This window comes from Pseudonaja textilis, chromosome 12 (assembly GCF_049901715.1).
Source record: "Pseudonaja textilis isolate UNSWEBS1 chromosome 12, rPseTex1.2, whole genome shotgun sequence".
Classification (NCBI taxonomy): domain Eukaryota; kingdom Metazoa; phylum Chordata; class Lepidosauria; order Squamata; family Elapidae; genus Pseudonaja; species Pseudonaja textilis.
Genome location: NC_142001.1, coordinates 16,220,201 through 16,247,392, shown reverse-complemented (window position 1 = coordinate 16,247,392; position 27,192 = coordinate 16,220,201). Strand labels below are relative to the sequence as shown.

General features: G+C 42.2%; 1 protein-coding gene across 10 annotated transcripts in view; it reads left to right on the top strand.

Annotated features, from left to right (window-relative positions):
- The window catches only part of GRIA3 (glutamate ionotropic receptor AMPA type subunit 3), a 138,359-nt gene that overhangs the window by 71,759 nt on the left and 39,408 nt on the right, over positions 1–27,192 (top strand). For all 10 annotated transcript variants that reach the window (XR_015745068.1, XM_087941092.1, XM_087941093.1 and 7 more), the window contains exons 8-11: positions 1,144–1,248; positions 1,874–1,981; positions 3,137–3,343; positions 9,855–10,231. Coding sequence is in view for 9 of the 10 variants with exons in the window: in XM_087941092.1 (XP_087797218.1) it covers positions 1,144–1,248; positions 1,874–1,981; positions 3,137–3,343; positions 9,855–10,231 (797 nt within the window). In the remaining variant the exon portion in view is untranslated. The remainder of the gene's footprint in view (positions 1–1,143; positions 1,249–1,873; positions 1,982–3,136; positions 3,344–9,854; positions 10,232–27,192) is intronic.

The following is a 27,192-nucleotide window of genomic DNA, read 5'->3' as shown; positions in this document are numbered from 1 at the left end:
AAGTCCTCCAGGCTTAAAGTTACCAAGGTTGGAGACCCCTGTCTTATCTGACTGTTCTCTAGACATTATCTCTTCTCCCAAAGTCTTTCTCACATACGATTACGCTACATCATCTTATGAATGAAGGCAAAAGTACAGTACATGTGCAGGATAATGTTGCAGGATCCAATCTGAGTCAATCATGGGGGGCCAAAGATTTATTCTTCCAAGCTTCTGGGCTTATGCTGGAGCTCATCTTCAGGAACTTCTCTCTCTCCAAACTGTGCATATAGGGATGTTCTACACACAACCAGGCACCACATAAATACAACATGTAGAACAACCCGTTGCATACATTCTAAAGAGAGAGAGAATTGTTCTTGATTATGGGTTCCTGAAGGCTTGGAAGAATAAACCTTTGGTCCCAACAAACAACTCAAATTGGATCCTGCACTGCATCATCTTATTTGGAGGGTAGACAACCTATATTTTTCTTGTCAGGCACTTTCATTTTTGCATTTATTCATCTTAATTATTAATTTTAGATTAACCCATCTATCTAATATGCAATGTTTTTTGTATATTTTGCAAAGTTACTCGCACCATTTAAAATTTCTAAAAATGTTTATTTCTCCTCCCCTCCACCCCTCCCCCCACAAATTCCAACCAGAAGGCAATGGAAATGATAAAATAGCATTAATAAATATATAACACGGGAACAAAAAGAAATGCAGAAAATAAACTGCACTGCAGAGGAGGCACTGAAAAATCAAAATGCGCTTTAGCAGGCACTGTAGAAACAAAAGGGAGTAGAGAAGAAAACTATTTTAGTCGTGTAAAGATATTAATGAAGACATCCGGCATATTTCCTTGTTAAGGGCTTTCATAAATGTCCCCCCCACAGCTGAGAAAAACAGCCACCCCCCTTAGGGGGAGGAGGGAAATCAGATAAGAGTTGGCAGAATTAGCTGCAAGTGGATAGGTCACCCTTCTGTCTTTTGCATTCCTTTGGTGACATGAGCATTAAGGATGAACCCACCCACTGTTTGATTTTGATGGAATTGCTGAAGATGACTGTGGTTCTTGCATATTGGTCAAGGCACGGATGTCAACTTCTTTGCAGCTTTCTGTATCTTGTTATGTTGCAACTTTATCATTGTCAAGGTTCAGGTTCAAGGAATGACTGGAAATATTCAGTTTGACACCTACGGACGTAGAACCAATTATACGATTGATGTGTATGAAATGAGACCTGGCGGGCCACGGAAGGTAAGCCACAGTTTTCTCTCTCTCTCTCTGTCTTTCTCTGTCCTCTCTCTGTCTCTTTCTCTCTGTCTCTCTGTCTCTGTCTCTGTCTCTATTTATCTATCTATCATATATCTATCATCTATTTATCTATCTAATTATCTATGTATCATCTATCACCCCACTATCTATCTATCTATCTATCTATCTATCTATCTATCTATCTATCTATCTATCTATCTATCTATCTATCTGTCTAATTATGTATCATCTCACTATCATCTATCTAATCTATCATCTATCTATTTATCATCTATCTTATCTAATTATCTATCTATCTATCTATCTATCTATCTATCTATCTATCTATTTATCTATCATCTAGCTATCATCTATCTATCTATCTATCTATCTATCTATCTATCTATCTATCTATCTATCTATCTATCTATCTATCTATCCTTCAATCCATCCATCCATCCATCCATCTCTATCTATCTATCTATCTATCTATCTATCTATCTATCTATCTATCTATCTATCTATCTATCTATCTATCTATCTATCTACCTATCTATCTATGTACCTATCTACCTATAAATAACACAAATTCACCATCTTAACTTGTCAATGCTCTCTTCAACTATAGGCTGGTTACTGGAATGAATATGAGCGATTTGTGCCTGCAATCGATCCTACTGTTTCCAATGATACATCCTCAGTTGAGAACAGAACTATTGTAGTGACTACCATCCTTGTAAGTTGTCCTTTCCCTTTAGCCATGGTTTTCTAATCTTGATACCTTTGGGTCACATTCAGCTCCTGATGTCTTCCTGGACACAAGATCTATGTAGTTTTCTGAATGATGATATGGATTGGTTGCTCAGCACTTGATTTCCCCAGACTTGGATGGTACTGCCTACTTTCTGAACTGACAGGCAGATCAGGTTTTCCTTAATGTTTGAACTTATAACTTAAAATGAGCCGTGGTGGCATAGTGGTTAGAATGCAGTACTGCAGGCTACTTCTGCTGACTGCTGGCTGCCTGCAATTTGGCAGTTTGAATGTCACCAGGCTCAAGGTTGACTCAGCCTTCCATCCTTCCAAGGTCGGTAAAATGAGGACCCAGATTGTTGGGGGCAATACGCTGACTCTGTAAACTGCTTAGAGAGGGCTGTAAAGATGTATGAAGTGGTTGATAAGTCTAAGTGCTATTGCTATTAAAATCATAGGGTTGAAAGGGACCTTGGAGCTCTTCTAATTCAACCCCCTGCTCAAACACCTTATGCCATTCCATACAAAATGGCTGTCCTACCTCTTCATGAAAACCTCTGTGTCAGCGTTCCAGAAAACCTCCACTCCAACAAATAATTCAGAGATAGAGATCTTCTCAAAAGTTTTGCTTTATTTGGATAGTAAACTGGCACATCTGGGGAATCCCGAATCTGAAAGTTCTGTGTTTCCTTGCAATAAGTAAAAATTACAAACCCACCCCCTGCACCCCTCATGGCATCACATGCCCCAATCACCATCCGTCCCAACTTCAGATGTCCCCTCACCCAGGTGTAGAAATAACATGACCTTGACTTAGAAGAAGAATGCTATTATGTCTAACCACATACACTCCAAGATATTCCCCACTCCCATTTTCCCAGGCTCAAGAAGTAGCAGTGTGGAAGCACCTGGTCTCAATATGGCTTCCAAAGCTGACTTCTAGTGATAGAACACCCATAATTTCAGGAGGCAAGCTATTCCACTGATTCCCTGTTCTCGCTGATGGGAAATTTCTTCTTAGTTCTGGGTTCTTCCCACTTCTTTGGTTGGGATTTCTCCCCATTCATTCTAATGTTTATGCATTTGAAGGAATCCACCTCTCCCTTCTAACTTTTTTTCTCCTTCTGTCCTTTTCCAGGAAGCGCCCTACGTGATGCGCAAGCAGTCTCCTGACCAGAAGGAAGGGAATGAAAAATACGAAGGCTATTGTGTTGACCTTGCTTATGAAATTGCAAAACATGTCGGGATTAAATACGTCCTGTCCATTGTTCCTGATGGGAAGTATGGAGCAAAGGACCCTGAGACTAAAATGTGGAATGGCATGGTGGGTGAGCTGGTCTATGGGGTAAGTCCTTATGATTCTGCTACTCATTTGCTTTATGACCATATCACCAACATTAAGTGGATCTCCTTTCCATCTGTCTTTCTTGGCAAAGCTGCTTAGATGTATCCTGCAAGAATATCCACCAAAATCCAAGTAGATAAACTATGCTGACTGTCCAAATATGGAGATGGTACATATTTTTATGGGTGTCCTTAGCTCTGTAGATTAAACTGTTCGTCAGTTAATGGTGTCAATCGGCTGAAACAAGCAGGTTTGCTGAAAACCATTTAATCGTGTCCCTGAAGAGTTCAATCTCCTATCAGAATTTATTGCCCCAGGAAATAATGGGAATTCTAGCAAGCATTTCCTCTTCATGGCTGCCCTCAAGGAACTCTGAGATGAAAATTCTTTTTGTAGTAGCTCCCTTTATAATTCTAAGAATTAATGGTGAGAACAGGAGATTTTGTGATCTAACATCTCACTGTTTCATTGGCGGTGAAGGAATGGAATTGGCCATCGGTAGGCAGCCGAAACATGAAATGTAGAATTTTGACAAGGCCATATCTTACTCCCACTTCCTATGTTCTTCTCTATTAATTGTGCTTCATTTTTTCTTCTCCTTAAACAGCATTGTTTAAGTGTGAGTGACAGAAGAATAACGTTTCTTTAGAATCTTTGTTCAGATTTTCCACAGCTTTGTAGTGTTTCTATTCATCTTTGGGTTGGTTTTGATTTCTAAGAGAAGGCTCAACCCTTCCCACAGAAATGCATTTGATAGCATAGCTTGAGGTTCCCCTCCTGGCCTTTTCGGTGCCAAAATATAGGGTATTTGCATCAAGCAGAAAACTCTGTCATGAAAAATATATTCTTAGCATTGTTAAAATGGTTCTCACATGAAAGATGCTTGTTCTAAAGGCAGGATACAGAACACAAGCGATGCTTTAACATTACAAGGATGCTGGTGTTAGGTTAAGCAAAAACGGGTGTGCTCCCTTGCTTATCTGAGCTCTTGAGAAATTAGAATAATTGGAGGAGAAGTCAATGCTGTATCCTAGGCTTTGGGTTAATGTGCCGAGTAATATTTGGCCCGATTTTTAACCTCAAAGAACGTCACATACTAAAATTGTGGATGAGTGATATGAGCTTGATCTTTCCCAGCAAGGATTTGTAAAACACCTGGAGTCTTTGTGATGTAAATGTTCTCGCTCAGTGTGAAAAAGCAATTCCTCTCCGTACCGAATGTCACCATTCAGATTGTTTCGGTGTACACATCAGGAAGCTGTGTCTGCATGGACTGTCGTTCAATCATCATCAGAGCCTTCGAAAAAGTCTGCAGAACAGAGTGCCTTAGAACAGGCATGCAATCAGATCTCGTCGAGGAATTGCGCAGGAGCTGCCCAAATGAAACCGGAGACACTGACACAAACTTGAAGTTTTATGTAAATCAATATATTTAACATTCATACTTTGCAGCAGATGAGTTAGTCAAAACACAGGAATGTTGTGAGGTAAATCAAATAGCATACAGAGCGCTTATCCTAAAAGTTCCGATGCTCCATAATCACATTGCAGGTTCTTGGCCATTCCCCACCTGAAGAGCTTTGCCTTAAATTCTATCACGGCCTGTCCGGGTTCTATTCAGGTGACGCCATGTTTTTCAGGCCTTCTGCATTCCTGGAAGTGGTTTTGTTGGATCTGTGTCGGGCAACTGCACAGCACTGTCCAAACGAAGTCAGAGAGACCAACACAAACTTGTAGTTTTATATTAAATTTATATATTTAACATGTATATTTGCAGCAGATGAGATAGTCAAGCAACACAGAAACGTTGTGAGGTAAATCAAACAGCATACAGAGCACATGGAAGAAAAAAAGGCGGGAAAAAGGGGAAACTATCCCTTTACACCCACAGCAACCAATCATAGCGTAGATTGCCTCATTCAGGAGCCCGCCTTCTCCAATCAATCAATTACAACTGTGTCTTCTGGCCCATTGTACACTTTACAGTTCCAGCTACTAAATTTAATATCCTAAGAGATCTTGTATCTGTGTTGATTAAGAAAGAAGTCCCATTTTATCTAGGAGACTTTGCACTGCAAAGCACAGCTCATCCTCTGTATCTTTATTCATATGTATGATCAACAAGAAGAGATTGTTGCTCAATGAAAGTATTCAATACTGAAAGTATTTAACATCTTCTATGCTCAGTCATTCCTAACCATCCAGAATCACTGGGATCCAGACAGCATATAAATGCAATAAATTACGATTAGTTTTAGGCCTGCCCAATGTAGATATATTTATAGGATATTTAATTATTTTTAGTGTTAAGTTAGGTCATACAGTTCTTCTAATAATAAAATAGAGAGCTTCTTTTCTTTAACCGAAGCAAAAGATTTTCTATTCCCTTTTCCCCTTCCGTGAGTAATTTGCACTACTTTGATATGCAAAAAAATATTCACGGTAAAAGGAAAGCTAAACTAAACCCGATACCTTAGCAAGCTAAATTCAGCAGAGAAGTTTTTGTTTAATTGGTTGTTGTTGTTAATATTGCCTTTATCCAACAGGAAGGGTGTGATTTAAGCTGCATTGGTGTTCCCTTTAGCAAAGCCGTGTTGCAACCACATACATTTTACTGCACCTAGGGATACAGCAAGATTCAACAGGCTACAGAGCCGCTCTGCTTTAGTGGTTAAGGCACCAGGCTAGAAACCAAGAGCCAGTGAATTCTAGAGCCCGCTCAAGAACTTTAGGCCAATCACCAGGAGATGTGAGTTCTAGTCTCATCTTGGGCATGAACATTGGTTGGGTGATGTTAGGCCAACCACCAGGAGATGGTGAGTTCTAGTCTCACCTTAGTCATGAAAGTGATCTGGGCTTCTTCTTGGACCAGTCCCTCTCTTTCAGCCCTAGGAAGTAGATAAGGCAGACCATTTCTGAATTCTTGCCTAGAAAATGGCAGACTTATCCAGGCAGTCCCCCAGAATCAAGACTGACTCAAAGGCATAAAAAAATAGGGTGGGAGGTTTAGTTATCTGTGTATGATAGATAACCTTATTTCCTCATCATAGGGACGGCAAAAAGCAACACCTTGGTTCTTGAACTGTATCTTCTCATCCACCTTCACTTAGTTTCTCCTTCTAGATTCAGTTGCCTACAAGAACACAACATACAGGGAGATATGGCTGGCTTTGATCTTCTCTGAGACCTGAGTTTTATGCCCTGCACCATTTTACTATTTATAATCTAGAGTTACAACAATCTCCTGAGACTGTTGGCCATGGCCCAATAAGACTTCATGGATTTGGGGAGATGTCAAATTTATGCCGCTTGCAGCTGCACAGGGACTCCAAGCTAGGCCCTTGCTTGACCCCTCCTTCCAGCCTAGCTGGCAATTCCCCAAACCAAAGCCTGTTATATCTGAAGCCATCCAGATGATTGACTGCAGTTATGTAAATGAAATAACTTGATGCAAATGAATTCAACAGGTGAGAATGACTTCTATTGTGTCTGTTTATTTTTAATACCCATTCAATTCAAACTGGCACTCCTTCCATTTGCTACAGTTGTCCATTCAAGGAAAGGTCATAACAACACAAAGGGGTGTAAGAACTTGAGATGCCTCCTGGGAGCTTAGCTTAGTCTCTCTGGACTCTTCTCTAAATTGCTACCAACTTACAATTTCTGATTGCTAAATAAACTGCAAAATTGCAAAATACTTGGATAAAGAATTGTAGCTGCTGCTGCTGCTGATAATTTTATCCATTATTCCATGTACAACTCTTGGCTATTCTATGGGTGAGGTTTCTCCACAACTTCTGATCTTCCACTACTTTTTTGAGTTGTTCCATGGACTGGCTGGCATCAGCTTTAATAGTGGAATAGTAGCTACTAGTTTTCAATTAAACAGATCAAATGAAGTTAAGTTTTGTTTCTATAATGGTAGCATTCAAGTCTTTTCATTCAAGTTTCAGAGCATGTCACTCAAAAATTAGAAGTTGCCAGATTTAAATATCATCTTCGAGTTTTGAAAACTTCAATTGCCTGTTGGTACTGCTCCCTTTTAACCTTCCTTGGAAGACAGCTAAGCACGTGCTACTCCTATGATCCAACTCGTGATATCGTCTGAGATATTTTGATCTGCAGCAGATGTATCCTGTGAATGGAGAAGGGTTTATCGCTAACTAAACTTTTGTACAAATGCCAAAGTTTCATAGAGTGATTTGGCTCCGGCCCAAACTGTCATGACTTCTTTTGAGATCAGTCCAACTCAGAAGGCTGATTCTGGAATGTCTTACTTGGAGTCCAAGCATGAGTGCATTCCTTCATCTCTCTCTTTCTCTCTCTATGGGGACAAGAAAATTGCCAAATGCTTATAAGTGGGCTTGCCAAGTTTTGCTGAACCGAGCAGAAAACCTGATGCTTTGAACTAAGCTAACGATTTTTCGTACGTTTCTTGAACTGGGGAATGGCCAAGAAAAGGAAAACATAAGTGCATGAGGTTTGCTTGTACATGGCCATTTGCTTAAAAACAAAAACATTAAATAGGAAAGCCCACAGTTTGCAAAGTCCAGGTGGTGCAAGTAAGATGTCCGAAACAGGGATTAGTGAGATCCAATTGGCAAAAGTAAAATAAAATAAAAAACCCAGATAGTTTCAACTTCCTTATCCAATATTTTCACACCTGCTTAGCTGTTACTCTAGAAAGTTGGATTAATTACCTGTGGTGGAGCTGAGGCATCAGTAAGGGCTGTTGGTCCAGAGTCTACTGATAGATAGGATCTTATGTTTAGTACACACCAGTTTATAAAGTGATCAGATGAGATTCTTGATATTTTTAATTGAAGACAGTGAACTTACCACTCAACTCTTCTTCCTGGTTCTTGAAAGGGAAAAAGGAAGCAGCAGTGTAGATCCTCAAAATAATATTTGGTGAGCCACCATCAAAACATCCCTCTTATTCTTTTCTCAGATATATTCATCTCTTATTTTCTTGGCCAATGGGACTAGTACCGTTTTCTGAGCTGAAATGGAAGCTGGATACATTAGAAGTTTTATTCAGATTCCAAAACACATACACTCTTTGCCCAAGAGTTGTTTCTAACCTCATCCCCACCCTCTGCAGAAGACAAGATAATGCGATTTGGCAATTCTCTGGAAAGAAGGAAGGTGATGCCTTCATAATAAGCTCACGATACGTTTTGAAGATTAAACATTTTGATCAGACTAATATACGGTTCATTGGCAGTGCACTTTGGCTTCCTTTCACAGATCTGAAGAAACTCAGCTTCTGTCGGGCTCAAAAATAAAACCAAGAAAGACATACCGAGATTCTTCTAAGCAAGTTCCTTTATTATTGCTTACCTGTAGACAGAATCTTGCCAGATTAAAGCAAACTATTTGTATCATTGAAGATATGAGGTGAAAATTTTCTAGGGAGCAGCTGCCTTAACTCTCTTCCTCTAACCAAATTATTTAAACTTCATTGTCTCCTGGTGCTCTGGAATGCAGCCCCTCCCTTCTGGGATCCAGATTATATTCTACCCCAGTTTCTGGTGTAATAAGTCCACCCAAGAACAACCAAGTGGAATAGGTACACAATCCATGGTTTCATCTCATCTGTCATAGACTTGACAACTTTATAAAACAATCTACAGCCAAGCCATATAGCCAGCAGACATGAATTGAATCCATATTATTAATACTCAAACCGTGAGAGAAAGAGGTTTCTCTTTTCTACTTCACTCACAGCCAGAATTAGAATCACCCTAGATTTTCTCTGGGAGCTATTTGGATATGTACGGATGTGTTTAAATTATATTGGTTGCTTGGCTCTGTGTTTTTTTTTTTAATTTGTGTGCACCACCCAGAGAGTCACAAGCATGAGATGGGTGGCTATATAGATGTCATAAATAAATAAAATAAATTTATTGTTACAGCATGACAAAGGGAATTGGTGGAGCTGGCTTTCTCAGTTACATATCTCTCCAAGGTTATGCAGTCTCCATGGCTGTTTCTACTTCCTAAAACTGCTTATCTTCAGCTCTAGATGATTTTAAGGTCAAGTCCTCCCCCGTCCTCATTTTTCTGCAGTGGGGGCAAGGTGAGCATGGTTGGATGAAACAAAGGAGTCCTCCAGCCCTCCAGAAGTCTTGGTCTCTAAAAAAATGACCAACTCAGCCACGTTTGGGAAGTGCATAACCAGAGACAGGAATATGGCCACCACTTCTCCTGCTTCTTAGATCCTTGGTCTGGCCAGTCTATCACTAGAGTAGAACACGGTGCCTACAAATCTGTCAGAGACATGTAGAATCTCTTGGGTCTCCTCCAAAAGCAGGAAGCATAAGGAACCTCAGATGGTCAACCAAGCCAGCGCAGCTTCCCTGAGAGGTAGAATGTGCTAAGAGCTGAGGCACCTCATGTCAGAGAGAGAGAGAGATGAGGACTGTTGTTGTGTTAAAACAAAGATATTGTGCTGTAATTTTCTCTTCTTCTCCTTCTTCTTTTTTATGTCTGTGTTCTGTCTTTCCAGAGAGCAGATATAGCTGTTGCCCCACTGACCATAACCTTGGTCCGAGAAGAAGTCATAGATTTTTCCAAACCTTTTATGAGCTTGGGCATATCTATCATGATCAAGAAGCCCCAGAAATCTAAACCAGGGGTTTTCTCCTTTCTGGATCCTTTGGCCTATGAAATTTGGATGTGTATAGTCTTTGCGTACATTGGCGTCAGCGTAGTTCTGTTTCTAGTCAGCCGATTCAGTCCTTACGAGTGGCATTTGGAAGATAACCAGGAAGAACCTCGCGACCCTCAAAACCCACCAGATCCGCCCAATGAATTTGGAATATTTAACAGCCTTTGGTTTTCCCTGGGTGCCTTTATGCAGCAAGGATGTGATATTTCTCCAAGGTTGGTTTTGGTTTCTTTCGTATTCTTCTTCTAACATCCATCACGCCCTCTGTGCATTTTATGGTTGGCTGGGAGAGAACCATGGTGCATATACGTTTCTCTGAGATGTCGTCCGATCACTTTCCAAAGTTGTCTTCTTCCTAATGCAAGTAGTCCTCGACTTACAACGGTCCACTGACTGACAGTTCGAAGTTAGAATTTCCACGCCTTCCCTTTTCACGTTCGCTTAGGACCGAGTGTCACACGGCTGTCTGTTGCCGCATCCCCACGTAATCCAAATTCAGATGCTTGGCAATGCTCATATTGATGACGGTCACAGCGTCCCAGGCAGTGGTGGGATTCAAATAATTTAACAACCGGTTCTCTGCCCTAATGAGTTCTTCCAACAACCAGTTCACCAAACTGCTCAGAAAGTTAACAACCGGTTCTCCCAAACTGGTGCGAACTGGCTGAATCCCACCACTGCTCCTGGGGTCACATGATATTTTTGCGACCTTCTGAATCTGGAGAAACCAGATTTATTTAACAGCCATGTTACTAAGTTAGTCACTGTGGAAGGGAAGGGCATAACATGGAGCAAAACTCACTGAACGACTGTCTCGCTTAGCAACAGAAATTCGGGGCTTAATTGTGGTCGTAAGTCGAGGACTACGTGTATCTCCTTCAACGACATAAGCATCCTCTGTCGAGCGGCCGTCACCGAGGATATGGCTAATCGACGGCTTTTTTTTTTCTCACGGATCGCGACCAGAACTTATATCCACCATGTCGAGACTGTAAAATGCATCGGGTTTTCTTTTTCTACATCTCTTGGTGATGCTTGGAGAGCTACCGTGTTTTTGCTGCATAGCTCATTTTACGGCCATCCGCTTGGTGCATGTAACACTTTTGATTTCTGCTTTGCAAGACGGTGGCTAATGCTTGATAGAGCTCACATGTTGTCACAGCATTTAAAATATAAGATCTCCCCGTGCTTTGCCGTTCCGTTGCTGCCCCGTGCTAACCTTTTCGGTCCTTCTCTGTGGGTTTTCTCGTTTGCTTGCTGTCATTTTGTCAGGTGCTTTTCTTGTCATGACCCTTTCGTCTTTTGATTTGTATCATCCCAGACACGTGGAGCACAACTCCTTCCTCTATAGATCTGCCTTCAGAGAATTGCGATGTATTGAATTCTGTGCCTCTTTCTCTCTCTCTCTCCCTCTCTCTTGTCTCTTTCTCTCTCATACCCACATTCTTTCCATCTCTCTCTCTCACACACACACACATTTCTCTTTTTCTCTCTCTCTGCCTCTCTCTCTTTATTTTGTCTCTTTCTCTCTCATGCACACACTTTTTCCATTTCTCTCTTTCTCTCTCTGTTTCTTTCCCTCCCTCCCACTCTCAGCCTCCCTCTCTCTCTCTCTCTCCTTCTCTCCCTCTCTTTTTCTCACTCTTGCTCTGTATGTGTTTGTGTGTTCTGCAGTGTGATTTTGGCAATTACCCCAGCAAAGGTCAGGGAGCCAGAAATACGATAGTAATGGGAAGGTCCAGTAAAGAACCAAAGTCTAGCATGTTGAAAGAAATACCATATAATTAATTATCAGTCCTTTTTTTCATGAGAGCTCAGCCTCTGAAGGGATAATTTAGCAGGTCCAAAAAAAGGCAGCTTGGAATGAGGTTAAAAATGGGCTCTCCTGAATGATAGAAGTTTATTTGGAGCTCTGAAATCAATTGATTTTCTTTTATTGCACGTGGAGCTGTGCAAACCTCATCTTGTTGGCTCGGGAACTTATAGTAGAGTCTGTTGGCTTGACAGGCAACTGTCAAAGGGAAATGCTGTAGGACAATGTGGCCATTTTAAGATGTGTGCAGTTCAACTTCCAGAATTCCTCAGTTAATATGATCTGAATCACTCAAGATGACTGAGGAATTCTGCGCATTGAAGTCCACACATCTTATAATAGCCATAGTTGGGAAACACTGCTGTAAGAGATGAGGGAATAGTTCAAAGGCAGGCTATCTCTGGGCACTTCCACTTGAAATCTGTCCACTCATTCAAAATTAGCTCGTAGTCTATCAGATCACATGACATTATCTGGGAACTGAGTTAACTGCTGGGTAATGCAGACTATTTGGCATTGCAGCAAAGTTTAGCACTTTGTCCTGTGAGACCCATGGAAGGTCTGGCCTCCGTCCTAGCTTCTTCCTTTCCCAGAAGTTCCGTTGCTTCTTAGAGTTTAGAAGAGGGAGCATGAAGATGGTTACAGGCGGGTTTCAAACTGCTTTGGAAGACTTGGGTGGGGAGGATAAAAATGATGGCAGTATGGAAATATATTTGTAGTCGTGGAGAAGACAGAAAGAGAGGCTTGTTGTCCAAGAAGCCCTCATATTCTATTGGACTCTGCTTAGAAATATCTGCGTTGTGGCCTGTCGTCCGCCAGACCCTCCAGCAACCAAATCAGTTGTGGAGGACAGAGGCAGAGCCTGGGCCATCCATCAGCCCTCAGATGGAGAGTCAACAACCCCCAGATGTGGAGGTGGCTGATGAGGAAGAGGCGGAACAGCTGGGTCCAGTGCCTGACACGTAGATCCGCAGAAGGCAGAGGAGAGGAGAGCAGTGGAAATCTATGGGCTGATCCTCGGGACGGATGAGCCATCGCTGCTAGCGAAGCCCCACCCTAGCCCTGGGGATAAAAGGCAGGGAATGGAGATGAATAGATATGGCAGATAACTATTCATCTCCCTATTGGACAGACTTGTTAACCTGTGGTGAGAGAGAAACGTTTTGCCTGGGCTGCTGGCACTCCTAATAAAGAAATCATTGCTTCAACTACAGAGGCTCCGTTGTGTTTAGGTCAAAACAATCTGATTGTCCATTTTTGGAACATCAGAAGCTGGATTAAATAGGTGCCATTTTAGTCAATAGATGCCTTTACGATTACTCTGGATTAGTTGCATAAGGATTGCATGGACACTACCCACAATTCTTTGAGGCCCATTACAATTTAGTGGAGTGGTGTTTGCAGAAATAAGTGGATTTACTTTCCCTCCTGCAGCGCAATAAGCAAATGTAAACTTTTGTGGGGAACCTTAAAGTTTAGCCTGAACTGAATCATTCCTTTGATCCATTTCAACTCAGATTTTTTTTTTGGGAGGGGGTGGGGTGTCTTCCGTAAATGCAATGTTTTGCGGTCTCTTCTCTGAGCTGAGACTTTTCTTAAAACCCAGATTTAATTTGGAATCCCAGGCAGCACAAAATATGCTCCATGGCACTAAGCAGTAGGCCGCTCTATAATTGTTCCTCAAGTTTTCAGTCTTTATGAGCAAAATCGATGGAATTGGGATTATCCTCTTCTCCCGTCATGGGTCTAGTTTAATACACTTTGTCCTTGGATAAACGGTGCTGTATTCGGAGCAGTCTTTTTGTTATTCACAAAGAGCTCGGCGTATGTATGTGAGGTTTATCCAGGCCTAACATGTCTGTTTAGTAGTGCAATGCCAATAGCTTTCCTTCCCTTTTCTTTTTCTTTTTTCCTCATTGCCCTTTTAGAAACATTTGTTTTTTCAAACGAATGCTTTATTGTATTCAATTAGACTGGACTCTGCCAAGCCTACAATCTCTCTCTCTCTCTCTGTCTGTGAACACTTCACATTTATTTAGTTAGTTAGTGAGCAAATTAAAAGGCAATCCATTTCATACGAAGTGACTTTCGGTGGCATGCAACCATTAAAACGAAGCAATAAACGTATATCCAAAAATATGAAAAAAGAACCATTAAAAACACAACCATCCCACACAGGAAAGAGTAAATATTCACCACAATGGTGGAGCCAACTGAATGCGTTATGTTCCAGAGGCCCACAGGCCAGATGACATAGCCACGTTTTGAAGGACTTCTGGAATATCTGGAACTAAATCTCACTTTGTGGTGGAGGAAAATGTTCCATAAGGTGGCCATAACAAAGAAGGCCCAACTCATAAGACCCACCATGAATACGTTCCTAGTTGATGGGATCCAAACTATGCCTTCTCTACCAGACCTGATGAGATGAGCAGATGTAATTGGGGATAACCCAGCCCATGACATGAAAAGCTTTAAGGGTTAAAACCAGGCTCTTGAATTGAATCCAGAAGCAAGCTGGCATCCAACACAACTTGTGGAGCAGAAATGTGACATACACTGTTCTGGAAGCATCTAGAGCTGTCTACATTGCTGCATCCCACACCAGTTGAAGCTTCTGGATTCTCTTCAAGGGCAGCCCCATATAGAGCACGTTATAATAACCCAATCTGGAGGTGACTAGGACATGAGTGGCATGTTATAATAACCCAATCTGGAGGTGACTAGGACATGAGTGACTGAGCAGAACCTTCTAAACTTGGAACAGGTGTAACTGATGCACTATGTTCAAAGATCCTCCTAATCATGTTTGCCATCTTCTCACTGTGCTGTCCTGAGTCCAGGAAGACTCCCAAATTGCACACTGGATCTGTCGGGCCACCCCAGCCCAAGACCAAAGATGAGATCACTCTAGAACTGGTAGACTCCCAAACTCAAGACACACAGTCATGCCAAGGGTTCAGCTGAAGTTGAACACTACATTGTTGTGGTGAGATCTAGCAGAAGCCATGAACATTCTTCGAGTGGTTCTTGTGGCCTCCAGTGTAACTCTAGAATCCTCCAAGCCAGGATTCTTGGCTAGGATTCTTGACCAACCAGTTTGGGCATCCAGTCCAAAACTGATGAATCTTATTGGAAGTCTAGGCACTTGGAGAATGTATTATCCGTGCATGACTTTTCTCTTGGCTTCTGGTAATTATGGAATACAGGAGGGAGGGATATCCAGCAGTTGCTATCTCATTCCCTCCAATCATTAGTAGAGGCTCCAAAACTATCTTGCCTCTGTAATAAAGATAAACAATATACATTTCAACCAATATTTTTAGGACTTGACAATTTTAAGACATATGGACTGTAACTCCCATCAATATTCATTGTAGATCAATATTTCTCAGCAACTTTAAGCAACTTTCTTAGCAACTTTACGATGTGTGGATGTCAACTCCCATTTGCTGACTGGGGAATTCTGGGAGTTGAAGTCTACACATATTTACAGTTTCTAAGGTTAAGTAATACTAATAATGCACAGAGAGAATTTAACCTGACAGGCTTAAACTGGCTTCACCCAGGCTCCAAGAAATTTGTTTGTGTGCTATCAAGCTTTGTTCTTTTCCAACCAAAGTTTTTCCATTGTTCCCTCCTGTTTGAGCGCAACTTCTAACTTTCTCCTTGTGCATGGATTGCTTTTGCAGTTGAATCCTAGAAACCACAAATGCAATTTTGCTGTTTGCTTGCTCTAAAGATAATGTGTACCGCTAACATTTTAAATTGCTGTTGACCATGTACTTAGCCATTAATGGACCGGGAAAATAAGCATAGGACATCATGTGGAAAGCTGTGGGCGCTCAATTGGTTGGCTGGTTTCCATTTGACTTCTTCAGTAACAGAATCTCGTCACTAATCTTTGTTAGTGTCTCAAGATAAGCCTTAAGTGGGTTGTGTGGCACTTTGGGATTCAAAGGCAGGAAGCTGCTCCAGAGTCTAAGGGCTACAAAGATACACACAGACATACAGACTAGAGGTGGTATTCAGCCAGTTCTGGAGAACTGGTAGTGGAAATTTTGAGTCGTTCGGAAAACTGGCAAATCCTACCTCTGATTGGCCCCATCCGCATCTATTTTCTGCCTCCCAAGTCCCAGCTGATCAGCTGGGTCTTCTTTCATTGCCCTGCCCAGGAGAACGGAGCTGAAAAGCAGGTTAGTGGGGTGGGAGGGGAATAGGGATTTTATAGTTTCCTTTCCCTGCCATGCCCACCAAGCCACACCATGCCCACCAAGCCACGCCCACAGAACCAGTAGTAAAATTTTTTTGAATCCCACCACTGACACAGACATAGGCAGGCAGGCAGGCAGACACAAACACACACCAGCTCACATAGCATCTGTCTGCAGCTTTGCAAGTCAACTTCATTCGGGCATGATCTCCAGGAAAGATACATTCACTTTATGGAAGAGTGGACAAGTGTTTTCTCATGGCGCCATACACTCTGAAGCATCATTGGGCCTTTGGATCTGTAATGCCACACAGCTTTCTCTTTTTTACATAGTTAGGGAACTCAGCTTTTTATACTGGTTGGGACATTTTCTGCCACCTCCTTTGGGGAGGTTTGAGAAGAAAAGTCCAAAGTCTCATATGACCTTGTGGAGAATGGATGACCTTGAAGTCGGTGGCCAACTCTAGCTGTTTCCCATTGGCTGGAAGTTGTATACTAGCAAGAATATCTCTATATTCTGCTTCTGAGTGGATGCAAAATAGATCTTTTAACCTGGCCCAAGAGTCCATTGAAGAGTGTGTATTTAAACACAAATAATGCACAACAAGATAATAGATAGATAGATAGATAGATAGATAGATAGATAGATAGATAGATAGATAGATGGATGGATGGATGGATGGGTAGGTGGGTTGGTGGGTGGATAGATAGATAGATAGATAGATAGATAGATAGATAGATAGATAGATAGATAGATAGATAGATAGATAGATAGATAGATAGATAGATAGATAGATAGATAGATAGATAGATAGATAGATTTATAGATAGACAGACAGACAGACAGACAGATATGGATGGATGATAAAAGGGTAGATAATGATGATAGATAGACTGGTATGGATGATAGATAGATAGATAGATAGATAGATAGATAGATAGATAGATAGATAGATAGAAAGAAAAATAGATAGGTATGGAAGGAAAGGAAGGAAGGATAGAGCCCTGAGCAATAGGCTGGAAGAGCTAGAATTATATCCAAGCAAAAGTAAGAAAGAAATCTCTTGTTTACTGATATAACAAAAGAAAACCAGTGTTTCCAAAACTATAAAAATCTGGTTCAAAGACATTAGGCATCATTCTGTTCAACAAGTCCTTGTGATTGTACTGATGATTATTTTCACTTCGGCCTATTATCTGGGTGTCTCAGCTGGTTGCACTGATCCTTGCCTGGATCCAGAGACTAAATAGAGGCAGGAGCGTTTAGCGTTTGAAGGAGAGATAGCAGGCAGTTCTGGGGCTGGGGCCAGATGGAGAAGTCAACAAAACAGCCCTCCTAGCTAAGCTTTATATGAAGTGGTAATTATCATTATGGAATTAATAATTATGGAATAATTCTTAGCCAGTATCTAATCGAAACCGGCCGAAAAACCCATCTACAGAGGACTGTGCAGCATACGATTGTGGCTGATGTGGATGAAATTGGCACTTAATGCTCAATTAAAAGAAAAAAAGGAAGACCCAGAAAGTTATTTTTATGATTGACTACCGAGTTCCATAAAGCTTGGTTTGCCTTGAGCGATAGATGTAATTTTTTACATTTTTAATCACTGCAGAATTGCGTGTTCTGCAAACGGCTAAAAATGCGGGCTAGTTGCCAAGGGCCCAAAATGTGACCATGGGATGACGGGGGAGGGCTGACCACAGAAGTCAAGTCCTAAGTCCCTTTTTGGGAGGGGGGGAGGGGATCTGTCCTAACTTTGAACGGTCACTATGCAACCCATTGTAAGTAGAGGACTACCTATACTCTGATCCAGAGATGTTTGAGCCTGTTCCTTTGCTTCTTTTTTTTTGCATTTTCTGGAATCCGTTATTGGGAACTCTTTGTGGCTTCTGGGCTCCAGGTCCCATGGTTGATGTTTTCAGTAGAAGCAAATGGAGTTAGAATGGAGAGCCCGAAACCAATTTTCAGGGATGGAAGAAGGGTATCCTTGTGATTTAGAATTAAGATTTCATGCTGTTCCTAGTAATTTATAGACAGAGAATAGAACAATTACCCTGAGGGTCCTTGATGCTCACTGAGTTTGGTTGCTTTCTTGCTGTTTTATTATCCAAGGGATACATTGGGATCCTTGATTCTCTCCTTATATACAAAGGCAAGCCACCGCTCCTTTCTAGCGCTGATAATGTTACCTAGGTGGGTAATGAAATGTCTACAAGGAAACTACCAAGCTTAGACAGCATTAAGGACTCCACACTACACCTCCTTCCTTCTCCTCCTCCTCCTCCATGTGCTCCTCCTCCTCCTCCACAAATGCCACCCTCCTCTAGGACTGATGATGTTACCCAGTTGTATATTAAAACATCTGAAAGAAAACCACCAGGCTTAGACAGCATTGAGGATTCGCCAGCTCCTTCCTTACTCCTCCTCCTCCTCCTCCATCACCACCACCACAAATCCCACCCACTTTTAGGACTGATGATGTTACCCAGTTGTATATTAAAACATCTGGAAGAAAATCACCAGGCTTAGACAGCATTAAGGATTCGCCAGCTCCTTCCTCCTCCTCCTCCTCCTCCTCCTCCTCCTCCTCCTCCATCACCACAAATCCCACCCACTTTTAGGACTGATGATGTTACCCAGTTGTATATTAAAACATCTGGAAGAAAACCACCAGGCTTAGACAGCATTGAGGATTCACCAGCTCCTTCCTCCTCCTCCTCCTCCATCACCACCACCACAAATCCCACCCACTTTTAGGACTGATGACGTTACCCAGTTGTATATTAAAACATCTGGAAGAAAACCACCAGGCTTAGACAGCATTAAGGATTTGCCAGCTCCTTCCTCCTCCTCCTCCTCCTCCTCCTCCTCCTCCTCCTCCTCCTCCTCCTCCTCCTCCATCACCACCACCACAAATCCCACCCACTTTTAGGACTGATGATGTTACCCAACTGCATATTAAAACATCTGGAAGAAAACCACCAGGCTTAGACAGCATTAAGGATTCTGGAGCTGCTCCTCCTTCTCCTCCTCCTCCTCCTCCTCATCTTCTTCCTCCTCCCTCTACTCCACAAACCCCTCCCTCTTCTAGATCTGACGATGTTACCCAATTGTATAATAAAACACCTGGAAGAAAACCACCAGGCTCAGACAGCACCAAAGACTCCACCGTTCAGCCCTGAGTATCCCTGTTCTCTTCTATCAATAACATTTACTATAACATCTGATGGCTTTGCCCTCATTGATAGCATTTTAATATTTTAACTCCACACAACCGCCTAAATCTTTCTCTCGAGATATCTCTCTATTGCTCTTTGATTCGGCACTAGCCTTCGAAATCCCCTTATTGATCCTTTAATTGCTATCAATATTTAGATCTTGCTTCTTTTTATTTTTTATTTTGCCCAACTGGTATCCAATACGAAGTAATGGACGCTGCAGGTAAAGGGTTATGCAGACTCCTTTTCGGGTGACCCTAAAATTGCTTTAGAGAAGGTCTTTTCGATCTAAAGAGACCTGTCTCTTCTGTGATATGACTCATACGCTGGGGCTGTAATAATGACCCTTTGGAACAACTGGGTTTTCTCAGTTCGATAGCGTGAATGCGGAATAAAACTGAATCTATTCATACTAGATTGGTGGATAGACAACAATGAGGCTGCTCATAGGATTTCGTCACGCGGTGAGGAATTTTGTCAAAAGAACCCTGTAGGACTTTTTGCTGATTACGAAGGAGAGAAGAAGTGAGTTGGTAGAAAATGGGGTGAATTATGAAAGAAAAAAAAAATGTTTAGCTGGATTTTAAGAGACAGGGATAAGTTGTTAATGCTGGTTATACTTTCAGGGAATGGAACAGGGAGTCCCATTGTTTTTCCTTTTTCCTTGTTTGTGCATGTTTTTTTCCATCTGAACTGTTTAATTTTTTTCAATTAGAGAAAATTAACTTTTTTTTAAAATCAAAACATGTATTCCTGTGTCATGTTGTTGCGTTGGTTTTATTTTAATACGGTGGTCCCCAATCTTTTGGGCACCAGGGACCGGTTCCGTGGAAGGAGGTTTTTCCATGGTCTGGAGGATGTGTGGTTCTGCATCCTGCCTGTCTCGCATGGGTGGGGCTTTGTTTGTTTGCACGGCCTAATTTCTAACATCCCGCCGCCCAGTGCAGGTCCACAGACTGGGTGTTGGGGACCTCTGGTTTAATATACTCCTTCATAAAAGCATTGGGGAAAAAACCCACAACCCTGTAAGGTAGGTTGGGCTGAGAGATAATGTTGTGGCCTGGCCCTCCAGCAACTGAATCCGATGAGGAGGTAGAGTGGAGTCAGGGCCAGTATCAAAGCAATTGGAGAGCTCTGAGGGCAAAGAAGGAATGGAGCTGTCAGAGAGAGAGAGACAGAGATGGAGCCTGGGCCGTCCATCAGCCCTCAGATGGAGAGTCAACAGCCCCCAAATCTAGAAGTGGTTGATGAGGAAGAGGAGGAACAGCTGGATCCAGTGCCTGATGCACAGATATGCAAAAGGCAGAGGAGAGGAGAGCAGTGGAAATCTATGGGCCGGTCCTTGGGACAGAAGAGCTGCTGCTACTAGCTAAGCTCTACCCTAGCTCTGGGAATAAAAGGCAGGGGCAGAGATAAATAGGTGTGGCAGACAACTATTCGTCTCCTTGTTGGTCAGCCACTGATATTCTGAACTTCTAAATCCTGTCGGGAATGTTATTGGACTTCTTTCTTGGAATCTGCAGCACTGAGAGTCAGGCACACATTCTGAGCATGTGTGTGTGTGTGTGTGTGTGTGTGTGCTGCTGGAAAGAGCGAGTGCACCTTCCAGGACTTCTGTTATAGGTATGGGTAGAGGAAGAGACTCCTGGTGCGTTGGGGCCATTTCTGGAGGAAAGGGAGCAAGTTTCGCTTTCCACGGGCACTTAGAGACTTCATTAGCTTGCTGTTGTGTGTGTGTGTGTGTGTGTGAGAGAGAGAGAGAGAGAGAGACTGGGCCGGGGTAGCTGATGCTCCTAATAAAGGGAACATTTAGTTACAAACAGGGACGTGGTGGTTCAGTAGCTAAGACGCTGAGCTTGTCGATCAGAAAAGTCAGCAGTTCGACAATTTGAATCTCTAGCGCTGCGTAATGGAGTGAGCTCCTGTTAGTTGTCCCAGCTTCTGCCAACCTAGCAGTTCGAAAGAACGTAAAAAATGCAAGTAGAAAAATAGGGACCACTTTTGGACTTCCGGTTTGAAGGGCTTCGGTGACAGACAGAAATCCGCAATCGTGCGTGGTTTCTGTCTGGGCTCGCAGCTGGAGTGCCCCGAGCCGGCTGGTTTTGGGGCTAAGCCACCCCGTAGAAGTGGTGAAGAGTGGGGAGACCGCCAGCAGGGTCGAGGAGAGCCGCATCTCTCCTCCTCAACTGGCCATTACTCCCTTTCCTGAAGACGGATGCAGAGGTGGTCAGAAATGGCCACCACAAAGAAGAACTCAACTGGAAAAGAATGTGCAGGAGGAAGATAAGAAGTGAAAGTTTTGGCTGACTGGGTTAAATTGTAAAAGCAACAACCAAGGTACCCTGGAATTTAAACTTACAAAAAATAACATCGCTCCCAAAGAAGAGTCGGAAGCAGCAAAGGAAAGGGAAAGGGAAAGGTTTGGCTTTTTTTCCCCTCTCTCCTTCCCTATACTGACAACTAAGAGACTAAAATAAGAAATCAGAAAAATCTGCTTTGACATCAATAGGCAATTAAGCTGAAAATAAAACAAAATGCCAAAGGGATAATAAAGATTTCTGGACATTAAAAACTTTCTTTTTCATAAGCAGGAAGGGAGAGAAACAGAATAAGGGCCGGATCTGGAAGAGGGAGGAGACTGCCTGGGATTAAAAAGAATCTAAAGTAAAACTTCAACAAGACTTCTAAAAGATACATTTTAACTTAAACTTTGCAACTAAATAGTAACCCCAGGAAGAGAAAGTGAAAAAAAAAGAGCAAAAAAGAAACAGCTTGCGTGTATTTGGATTATTTGGTGATCTTTGGACTTTTGGTTATTATATTTGAATGACTAAAATCAAACGGGTGGTTGTTTAAAAATTTATACAATGGCACCACTTCTGGATGAATTGAAAATGGAACTTAAAAAGTACAAAGAAGATGCACAAGAAGGGAAGGGTTGTTTTGGCTTCATTTTTCAATTCTTAGAAATGGAGATTTGGAACTATGAGAAACAACAAGAAAAGACTGCAAAACAAGAAGACTGGGACAAAGAAGAAGCCATCTTTAATGAACAAGAAATTCTATGTGGGGAAGAAAAAGGAAATGGGGGAAAGAGAATGGAGGATTTAAAACTTAAAAAAACAACCCAAGAAAAGAAAAATAATTCAAAAAATAAGTATAATACTGGAAAGCAACAGAAAAGGGGAATACAGAAGAGAGAAATAGAGGTAGAGAGACAAGGGGGTAAAAAGGGGAGAGAGAAGAAGAGAGGGAAGAAGGAAAGGAAAAGAAGTTATAAAGGACCGGAGCACGATATAGAGAAACAGGACCTATTTAGAGATAATGGGTGAAAATCTAACTGAAAAGGGGATTCTGTAAAGGTACATAAGATTGTATTGTTATATTAGTAATAGAAATAACTTTAGAAAATTGGAAACAACGTATGATTAAAATGAGGGATAAAATAGTGTAATTTAGTGAAATGTTTGTGAATAAAATAAGTGAAATAAAATAAATGAGAAAATTGAATTAGGAAGGAACGGGAACATTTTAATTAGATAATGTTTTATAAAATATAAGTGAAGGGGGGGATTAACTATGGAAAGCTTATAATTGTTCCCATGGAAGTATGATATTTAATTGAAAAGTAATGTTAAAGATGTTAAGACTTTAATGAATATTAATATTAATGATAGAATTGAATTGGAATGGAATGTTGTTTTAATTATATACATTTTTAATTTTTTTCTTTTTTTAAGAATACAGTGTGTATTTTAAGAATGTACCAAGCAGAATCCAAATGGAAGTTATGTATTATATTGAATGTTACAACTTTAGGGAAAAGATATAAAGGCGTCATACTCCAATCAGCAATTACAGGAGAAATTTTGTTTGATGAGAAAAGGTAATAGATAATTGAAACAGGACAGACAAAAAATATAAATACAATGATTTGAACTGAGATGAAATAATTAAAATAAAATTGAGAAAATTAAAAGAGGGGAGAAGCTATGCAGAAAATGTAAAATAGTAATAAGATATGGAATAGAATATAAAAATGAGCATGAACCTGAATTTGTGTCTGTACGAAGAAATGTAGCCCAGGATTATGCTGCTTTCAAAAAAGATGTTTTATTTGTATTTTTTTTCTCTTTGTGAAAACGCAAATAAAATTTACAAAAAAAAAAAAAATAGGGACCACTTTGGTGGGAGGGTAACAGCGTTACAAACCTTAGTTACAAACAGTTTGCTTGTTGTGTTTGGGAGCCGGGTCAGAACAGATAACCAGAGTTCACCAGCAGCTACAGAACACTTCATAGACCCCAATTCAGAGGTGGTATTCAGCAGGTTCTGACCAGTTCTGGAGAACCGGCAGCAGAAATTTTGAGTAGTTCAGAGAACCGGCAAATCCCACCTCTGACTGGCCCCACCCCCATCTATTCACTGCCTCCCAAGTCCCAGCTGATTGACTAGGTCTTCTTTGGCTGCCCTGAACAGGAGAATGGAGCTGGAAAGCAGGTTTGTGGGGTGGAGAGGGAATGGGGATTTTGCAGTATCCTTCCCCTGCCACGCCCACCAAGCCAAGCCATGCCCAGCAAGCCATGTCCACAGACTGACTGGCCCCGCCCCATCTATTCTCCACCTCCCGAGTCTCAGCTGATCAGCTGGGTCTTCTTTGGTTGCCCTGCACAGGAGAACGGAGCTGGAAAGTAGGTTAGTGCAGTGGGGAGGTAATGGAGATTTTTCACTAACTTTCCCCTATCACACCCACCAAACCACACCCACCAAGCCATGCCCACCAAACCACATCCACCATGCCAAGCACACCAAGCCACACCCACCAAACCACACCCACCAAGCCATGCCCACTAAGCCACGCCCACAGAACCGGTAGTAAAAAAATTGAATCCCACCACTGCCCCAATTCCTTTCTCTTGCCAACACCTGATTCTTGCAGGGAATTCCACGTTGCCTGAATTCATCGCGGCAAAACAGCCAGAAAAGTGGCCCATCTTTCATTTTTTCTTATCTTGCCTTTTTTTTTTAAAAAAAAATGCAGTTACTGTACTGTGGGGAGGGGAAATTAAGATGTTTGCACCTCTCTCCTGTGAGAGCTGCCAGCTGAAAAGGGAAAACTGGAGCTTAGGTCACTACGCCGTAAATCAGATCTATAAATTATAAATGTTTGTGCTTTGCAATCTTGACTAGCAGATGGGGCGGGTGCTCTAATGAACAGTCAACCGGCTCTGGCATTTCCGCTTGCAAAAGAATGCAGAATTTCTGGACAGAAACTTGGGTGGCAGACAATCTAGGCTTTCTTTTTCTTTGCTTTTCTTTTTTTTAACGCCTAAAACGGCAAAGGGAATTTCTGTTTGATCGATAAGGCTAATAGGAGGACAGGAAGTGGTGTAGCAGGCAATAAAGTTGGAGTCCAAAGAGGTCCCCTCTGAAGCATAAGCTGGAATTTTGTCAGAAATTGGAGCAAACCGGAAATATCCTATTACTGTGATGGCGAACCTATAACACAAATGCCGGAAGTGGCACCTAGAGTCATCTATCCACACATGCCTACCATCGCCTGTTACTCTTCTGAGTTCTGGTGCATGCATGCATGGCAGCTAGATGGTCTTCATGCATGTGCGGGAGGGCTGGAAACTGGAAGAGCAGCTCCCTGGCGCACATGTGCATGCCAGGAAGCTGAGCCTTCAATTTCCGGCATGCTCATGAGCACCAGCCAGCTGGTCTTTGCCTGAGCATGCACGCCAGAAGACAGAGGACCAGGCGGCCGGCACACATGTGCTTGCCAGAAACTGGAAGCTCAGTTTCCTGGTGCGTGCATGTGCACTGGGGGAGCAGCTCTTCTGGTTTCTGGTGCTCCCCTGCATGCGTGTGTGCTCCCATTTCGGCACTCGGTGCCAAAAAGGGTTGCCAACACTATTACAAGGTACAAGTACAGAGTAGAGCAACCAGGATGATTAGGGGACCGGAGGCTCAAACATATGATGATCAGTTGCAGGAACTGGGCCTGGCTAGTCTAGGGAAGAGAAGGACCAGGGGAGACAGGAGAGCAGTCTTCCAATATTTGAGGGGCTGCCACAGAGAGGAGGAGGAAGGGGTCAAGCTATTTCCCAAGGCACCTGAAGGCCAGACAAGGAATGATGGATGGAAACTGAACAAGGAGAGATTTAACCGGGAAATAAGGAGAAACTTTCTGACAGTGAGAACAATAAACCAATGGAACAGAAGTTGCCCTCAGAAGTTGTGGGAGCTTCATCACTTGAGACTTTCAAGAAGAGATTGGACTCCCATCTGTCAGAAATGGTGTAGGGTCTCCTGCTTGGGCAGGGGGTTGGACTGGATGACCTACAAGGTCCCTTCCAATTCTGATTATCTGTTCACCTGTTTAAGTGTCTCGCCGAACTGTTTATGCCACGGTTAGCAGATTCTTAGCTGGTTTATTCAGTTTTCCTCTGTTTCTGGTTTTCCACGAGACATTAAATCCTAGGCAAATGACCTGAGTTTGACCACCTTTCACCCTGGATAAATACAACCGTTAGCGATGCAGTAGCAAGCATTTTCATTTCGTCCTTCACACCAGGCTTAAATTACAGGTAGTCCTCGACTTACAACAGTTCATTCAGTGCTTGTTCAAAGTTACAATGGCATTGAAAAAAAAGTGACTCACGACCGTTTTTCACAATTACGCCCATTGCTCCAATCCCCCTGGTCATGTGATCAAAATTTGGAGGCAGTCATGCGCCTGTTGGAGACTGACTCTGTGGGAGAGGAGGAACAGCCAACAGGGAGTGGAAGTGTGGCTCCTGAGGCTGTGGAGGAGGCTGGGGAAGGGCAGAGGCCAGCTGGGCAGTCAGAGGAAGAACCAGGCCCATCCCCTCTTTATCCTAGGGCACACAGGGAGGAGAGGATAAGGGAGAGACTGGTCTAGGGGGAAGGAGAGGGCCTTGATCCTCTTCATGGGCTGCAGCTGTGAGAACTGGTTAAAAGGACGGACATGCGTATGGGCCAGTGCTGGAAACAAAGCGTGGAAATATCTCTAGTCTGTCGTTCCTCTCTGAGTTTGGCGTCCTTCCCAGTGTGTGTTCCGATATCTGTGGACGTCTTCAAGCCCTGATCTTGCCTGGTTCCCTTAATTGCTTCAGTGTGATTTGTGCTGTTTTTACTCTTTATAATTTATAGGCATTTTTAGTTTAAACAGCATTTCCTCCTTTCCGTAATTGTTTGTGGGGGAGTTTTTTGTCTCCAGTCAAGGATATTTGGAGCTTTGAAGCAAAGTGAAGGAATAAAAGGGGCTTTGTTTGTTTTTGGGACTTCGTTTATTTTGTATCCCACCCTGGATCATCACAGACACTTGGCAACAGACTCCTATTTATGACATTTGCAGTGTCACTGAATCACGTGATTTCCCTTTTGAGACCTTCCAACAAGCCAGGTCAATAAAGAAGCCAGATTCACTTAACAACTATAATGCTAACTAAACAACTGTAGCAATTCACTTTAACAACTGTGGCAAGAAAGGTCAAAAATTGGGCAAATCTCACTGAACAAATGTCTCGCTTAGCAACAGAAGTGATTTTGGTCATAAGTGGAGTGTCAACTCACAAAATATATCTATGGTCTTTTTAGAATTGCCAACAGAAAGGGAGGATGGAGCAGTGGGCAGCTTGCATTCCATAAATGTTTTCATAGATAGTTTCTAGGCAACTGAAGTTTCTGCTGTGCAAAATTCTAGGTGGAGAGTATGATCGATGACCCTTGGCTATGGATGTGTCCCATTGGAGAATATGAATTATGATACACCCAGTGGGTGGGGGGAAAACCAGGGTCAAGGATGACAATGAATGATATGTCTCAGAGTCGGCTACACCCAGGCAGAGCTGGCATGTTTACTCCTAATAAATCTTCAAGTTTTGGAAGTTTGGCTAGAG